The 7,098-nt window shown below is 38.5% G+C and overlaps 1 protein-coding gene across 1 annotated transcript; it reads left to right on the forward strand.

Moving 5' to 3' along the window:
- Positions 1-3,268: 3,268 nt before the first annotated feature.
- Positions 3,269-5,488, forward strand: SPIN4 (spindlin family member 4). The gene has a single exon (XM_036123769.2). The coding sequence runs from the start codon at positions 3,759-3,761 to the stop codon at positions 4,506-4,508; it is 750 nt and encodes a 249-aa protein (XP_035979662.1). The 5' UTR covers positions 3,269-3,758; the 3' UTR covers positions 4,509-5,488.
- Positions 5,489-7,098: the final 1,610 nt, after the last annotated feature.

Here is a 7,098-nt window from a genome sequence, read left to right on the forward strand (position 1 = left end):
TACTCTGTGCTCCAGCCACCATCTTCTGACCAGTTTTTCATATATCCTATGCCCATGCATCCCTCTGTGTCTTTCTTTCAGCTGTTTTCTACTTAGACTGAAAAGGCCTCAATATTCTACCACCTTCTGAATGTCTTCCATTTGTTTCAAGTTGTCTTTTCCAATCTCCCCAACCATAACAAATCACTACCTCCTTTGGGTCACCAGTGCTTAATTTGTACCTGTCATAGCATGTACTATGATCTGCCTTGTACAATGGAATTAACAACATTTATGTCTATCTCCACCACCCATCCAATTATAAATTATCATTGTATCTCCCAAATTTATTTATGTTTTATTTATCCAGAATTTGGGCTTCTAGAAAATTACAGCATTTGAAAGCATCCTCTGAAACTGGCTATAAGGGACAAAATCCTTGCCACAGTGCCTTTTTGATTTACACTCAGGTCCTGACAAAGAGGTGATGGGCATTAAGGAGGGCATGTGTTGTGACGAGCACTGGGCATTATACACAACTAATGAATCAATGAACACTCCCTCAAAAACTAATGATGTACTCTATGTTGACTAGTTGAATTTTAAAAAAAGAGATCTTGAGTGTAAAATAGAGCAAAGGATTAGAGATGGGACATGAGCCAGGTGGTTTGTAGACAAACCTGGCAAGAAAAAGGACTTGTTTTAGGGATGACTGGTTAGGAGACCACAAGTACTTACCATGAGTTTGTTCATGTGTTAAGAAATTTACTTTTATTTATTTTAATCTTTACAGCTACCCTTTGAGGTAGATGTTATTATTATCCACATATTGTAGGTTGATGGTGCTCTTCTAATCATTTTCAGATTTCTGGACACATTCACAGGGTCAGTCATCTGGGTGTTTTGAAGGGATAAATAAAGCTGCTGTGAGAGATTTTGAGTCACTAGGACTCTGGTCTGTAGAGGCTGTGTAAGAGTACTTGCTTCACGGGGCGCCTAGGTGGCTCAGTCGTTAAGCAGCTGCCTTTGGCTCAGGTCATGCTCTCAGGGTCCTGGGATCAAGCCCCGCATCGGCCTCCCTGCACGGCGGGAAGCCTGCTTCTCCCTCTCCCACTCCCCCTGTTTGTGTTCCCTCTCTCACTGTGTCTCTCTCTGTCAAATAAATAAAATCTTTTAAAAAAAAAAAGGAGTACTTGCTTCATTAGGGATGATTTCTTTGGATTGAAGCAGAGCAGCTAAAACCACTTATTTCTTTATTTCATAAATATTTATTGAGTACCTACCTTGTGTAAGATACTTGAGATGCAAGATAAAAGTTCTTTCTTGATGGTTTTATAGTTGAGTGGGCAGATATACCAAATATACATTATATCATAGTGTGGTAAGGTCCACTGAATCCCTGAATTCATAATGTTAGGTAATGACTTAATATTAGAATCATAGTTTTAGAGAAGAAAGGATATTAGAAATTGTTTTCTCAGGCTGCTTTGTGGGGTTGTAAGCAAGAATTCCGTTGAAGTATACAACCAAAGGGCCTGAGTGAATTGTTTGCCCTCCATTTGTATGACCTGTGTGGTCTTCTCCTACATGTCAACTGCTCTTTTAAGCAATAAGAGCTTGGCACATCTTGGTATGGGAAATTACCTGGAACACATTTTTTGTGGAACATAATGGCATGACATTTGCACATGTCTTCTTTCTTTCAGTGTGTAAGTTGTATATATGTGTGAATATTTACACACCACTATGACATTCTAAAGAGTTTAGAAGTACCTTTTAGTGTATGTAGCTTTCTTGCTTCCTTGGAATTCTTTTCTCAATGTGTAGTATTGGAGACTTATCCCATCTTCAAAGTCCTTGGCCTGGGAAACATGGGGAATTGGGGGATCCAGAATATTCTGCCCTTTTAGCTATTAACTTGTACAAGGACTAGGTTTTTGTGTCCCTGTCTTGGAAGTTATGAAATGTGGAGGCAACCAGTATTGTCATCTTGCAGCTCTCTCCCCTACTTTTCTACATTTCCAGATAAATTAATGACCTTTATTTTACGTGATGACATGAGGTATTGTCTTCTCACCAGTGAAGGATGGAGGAATGAGAATTAGGGAGCTAGACTTCCCTGGCTTTAATTGCCATCTTGTAAAGTAGGATACAGGGCTAAAAGGTTTACAGACATTCCTATTTAATCCTCATAACAGCCCTGTGACTTGAGGTAGGTGAAAGTATGGACACTTTCTTTTCTATCTTTCAGATTTTCCATATGAGGATGCAGTAGTTCTATAATCAGAAAAACACCAAATATATACAACAAAAACCCTTTCATTTCTCTCTACAATTTTGTCTCTATTGCCTGCTTTTTCACACATTGTTCTTATCACATATGTGGATTTCTATGGCATTAAACATTATTTGAAAATACGGTTTATACTAGCTCAATAAATCCATATATGAAGGTAAACTAGCTTCATTATCTATTTTGTCATAGGTCATTTAGCACAAATAATGGACCATCCATACAAAGAAACTAAGGGACAATTAAAAATCATGTTTTCAGAGTATTTGATAAGCTTGGAAAATGCTCTTGATATAAATTGGAAAAAATAAGCTATAAAAGTTTGAAATCTCACAATTTTGTAAAATATAAGCATAGATTTACTAATGAGAAAGAAATCAGAACTAATATTTTGTTTTATGTCTAGATGGTAAGATTAAAGTTAGTCTTTTATTTCACTGAACTTCAGAAATTCTCCACAATGTCAGTACATTTCTTTTACATTCAGAAAAGAAGATCATTAAAAAAGGCATTACTGGGAGTGATCAGGTAGAAAATATAAAGGAGAGTTTGGATCAAGATGTTGGGCTGTACACAGGCTTTTCCTTCACTGCTCTCATATTCCTTAAACTGAAAGAAAATAATTTGTATGTACAAACTCTGTTTGTGTATATGTGTATTGAATATTATTTTATAAAGGCTTTGTAAGGAATTCCTGTAAAATAGAAAGCAGATGGAGTGTCTGTGGAGAAGGCTGACGGGCGAAAGGCGGCCAGAAAGAAGGAGCAGGGGGACCGGCCTGTCTGGCTCCAGTTTGAGGGAAGCGGTCAGGGAGCGCGTGAGGAAATGGAGTGAGAGACTGTGACTGTGTGGACTGAACGCGGGTGCGCGCACTGACCCGCCCTGTCGCTGCAGGCCCAGCGGAAGGCGGAATGGCAGGGGGCGGGGCCGAGGCGCAGGCGGGCTCAGAGGGGTCGGATTCCTGAAACAGCAAAAACCTCGGCGCCAGAGCTAGGCCAAACAGAGCAGCGCTGCGAAGCCGAGGCCGCGCGGACTTGTCAGAGACCCACCGCTGCCTGCGCCTTTGCTGCTGCAGTCATCTCTCTTATCCCTTGCCTACCTTTCCTGTCGTCTCCTCAAACACCGTTTCGCAGCTTCAGCACCCGATAACAGCTAAGTGGTCAATTCCGGGACTCGGGGTTGGGAGTCGGGGTGGGTGCGAGGCGTAGGCAGTACAAACTAGCCCGCCATCTGCTGCGGCAACCGCCACTGCTGCAGACACCTCTCCTGGGCGGGAAAGGAGAACACTCAAAAGGCCCACGCTGCCCCGGCGCCCACGGTCAGAGTTAGAGCGTTTCTGTCAAGCCTTGGTGAGAGCCTTGCACTTGGGGAAGGGAGGACGGACTCAGAGATCACGAAAAAATATCTCATATTGGATAGTGTTGACTTTTTGTCAGCTTAATTAAGGAAGTGGCAGCTTTGCTTGAGCCTCCTTAAACCCTGAGCCATGTCACCCCCAACTGTGCCCCCAATGGGTGTAGACGGCGTCTCCGCATACCTGATGAAGAAAAGGCACACCCACAGGAAGCAGCGGCGCAAGCCCACTTTCCTCACGCGTAGGAACATCGTGGGCTGCCGCATTCAACACGGCTGGAAGGAAGGCAATGAGCCCGTGGAGCAGTGGAAGGGCACTGTGCTTGAGCAGGTTTCCGTGAAGCCCACTCTCTACATCATCAAATATGATGGCAAAGATAGTGTATATGGGCTAGAGCTGCACCGAGATAAAAGAGTTTTAGCGCTAGAAATCCTTCCCGAAAGAGTGCCAACTCCTCGCATTGATTCGCGCCTGGCGGATTCCCTGATTGGCAAAGCAGTGGGGCATGTGTTTGAGGGTGAGCACGGTACGAAAGATGAATGGAAGGGCATGGTCCTGGCGCGAGCCCCCGTGATGGATACTTGGTTTTACATCACTTATGAGAAAGATCCTGTTCTTTATATGTACACGTTGCTGGATGACTACAAAGACGGTGACCTGCGCATCATTCCAGATTCCAACTACTATTTCCCTACAGCAGAACGGGAGCCTGGAGAAGTGGTCGACAGCCTCGTGGGCAAGCAAGTGGAACACGCCAAAGATGATGGGTCCAAGAGAACCGGCATTTTTATCCATCAAGTGGTGGCCAAGCCATCCGTCTACTTCATTAAGTTTGATGACGATATTCACATTTATGTCTATGGCTTGGTGAAAACCCCTTAAATTCGTTGTGCTCTTTGCGAAAGTCGTGGAACTATTAAATGTAAAACATGACATGTTCTTGTAATTGTGAATTTTTGGAACAGTTTTGGTGTCAGAGATTCAAGAATTTATTATTGCTTGTTACTTATTGTGCCTCCAAATCTTATAACGACTGGTCCCACAGTTTTGCCCCAAGTGCACGTTGGTACTTTTGATATTGTCTTGTTCTGTAATTGAAGATTTAATATGGGTGTTAATAGAAAATTGAAAAGTATTCATTACCATTGGAACAATGAAACACTAAAGAAAAAATAATGGTGCAACTCCACACCAGATCCTTTCCCCTATTTTATTATCTCCCCTCTTTCTTCTTCCCAGGTAACAAGTGTTAAGAACATGATGTATAACCTTCCATGTTTTCCCCATTCACTTACAGAAAGTTTGTTGTAGTCTCTTCTGTAAAAATGAAAAGCCACATCATTTCTCTGTAATTGCTTTTCACATTTGGAATACCCATGATATATTTTCTAATCAGTAGCTGCAAGTCTCCCTCTCGCTCCCTCTCTCCTCCCTCCTTTCCTCTCCTAGTTCCCCTCTGCCTCTGGAATTTACTCTGTATATGGTATAACACAGAGGTCGAATTATACATTTTGTTCACATCAGGTGCCTGATTATGCCATCACATTTATTAAATAAATCACCCATTCCCTCTCTTCCTTTCTCTCTCCTTCCCTCTAGCAGCTGCATATACAGTACATTTATATACTGAAAAGGTATTCAGCCATTCTATTATTGATGGTCACTTACATTATTTCCTTTCCTTTTTTCACCATAGCATTGCTGCAATAAATACTGGTGCTTTTATTTCTATTGGGTAGTGTCCCAGAAATGGGTTGCTAGGTAGGGGGTATATTTAATTTTAGGAGATATTACAAAATTACTATACAAAATGAAAGTGCTCATTTCCCAGTATCCTCTCCAGCACTCTTTCAAGTTTGCAAATCTGGAGGGTGAAAAATTATATAGTATTTTTTTTTTTAAATTGACAAACTCAGAGGTTTGCTTGTTTGTTTGTTTGTTGATTATTTGGATTTTTCTCTTTTGTGATTTGCTAGTACTTATCCTTTGCACATTTATCTATTGAATCTTTGATCTTTTTCTTATGTATTTGTAGGAATTCTTACTATATTTCTCTAGGATACATATTAATCATTTGTAGCCCATCTGTATTTTTTTCCATTCTATCATTGATCTTGACTTTATTGATGATATCTTTTACTATTACAGTTGTTGCCATTGTTGTTTTTAACTTTTAGATAGACTACTACCTCCTTTTAAGCTTTTTGGTTTCCTATCTTTTTCAGATGAATGCCCCCCCCCCCAAGTCATACATATATTCACCTATATTTTTTCTAGAATTTTCATTAATGTTAAGGTTTTAACTGTTTGAACCATCTAGAGTTTATTTTGTATATGGTATAAGATAAAGGTTCAAATATACATTTTATTCACATTGGGTTCCTGACTATTCTATCATATTTATTAAATAAACCACCCATTTTTCAGTCTGTGAGCCAGTATCTTGTTTAACTATAGTGGCTTGACCATAAATTTTGAACTCTGGTAAAGTAAGTTACCTCTCATTAGGTGTTTTTTTCCCCCTTTTCTTCTTTTATATAAATTGTTCTAGAAATTCATTCTTTCTATGAAAATTGAAAGCATTATTTCCACATTAAAAAATTCTGATATCTTAGAATTGTGATACATTTCTACATTTCTATTTAGAAGACAATTTTAATGATATTAACCCTTAACACTCAAGAGTTTTGGTACATCATTAAAATCTTTTGGTTTTGTTTTTGTAATGTTCTTCATATGGATCCATGATATCTGACTACATTTATTTCTAAATATTTTTACAGATTTTGTCACATTTTGAATTGGGTATTTTTTCCTCCTCATTTGTAACTTTTTATTTCTGACAATATAGATAAACTACAGATCATTTTTAAAAATGTTTACCTTATATTGAATCAGCTTACTAAACCCTCTTATTACACTTTTTAAAAATATAATATTTTCAACCTTCTAGGTATACAATCATTTCACCTGCAAATAGAGATAATTTTATTTATTCAAAATAATGTTGAATAATGATTATGACAGATATGCTTGTCTGGTATTAGTTTTCATGAAATTGTCTTTAGTGTTCCCTATTAACATAACATTTGTTGTTGGTTATTGGCAAATAGTCATTAACCATTAAAATGTTTAAGGAGTTTCTTTTATTCCATTTTTTTTTTATTCTTGTTTCACATTAGAGGGCTTACTGAAAGTGGCTCCTGAAATTTATCAAATGTCTTTCAGCATCCACTGATAAAATCATATGATTTTGTTTTCCTTTAATTTGTTGATGTAATGAATTAGAGGACTAGGTATTTGATATTGAACCAAATTTGTGTTTCTGAAATAAATCCTACGTGGTCATATTATAATAATCATTTGATACATTGCTAGATTTTATTTACCAATATTTTATTTAGAATTATTGCATTTATATTTCAAACTGAAATTGTATTTTTTCTTTCTTACCCTGTCTTTATCAAGTTCT

This window comes from Halichoerus grypus, chromosome X (genome assembly GCF_964656455.1).
Source record: "Halichoerus grypus chromosome X, mHalGry1.hap1.1, whole genome shotgun sequence".
In the NCBI taxonomy this organism is placed as follows: Eukaryota; Metazoa; Chordata; class Mammalia; order Carnivora; family Phocidae; genus Halichoerus; species Halichoerus grypus.

Excerpts from the sequence above, each read along its gene's own strand:
- SPIN4 (XM_036123769.2), top strand. The coding sequence starts at position 3,759 with ATGTCACCCCCAACTGTGCCCCCAATGGGTGTAGACGGCGTCTCCGCA.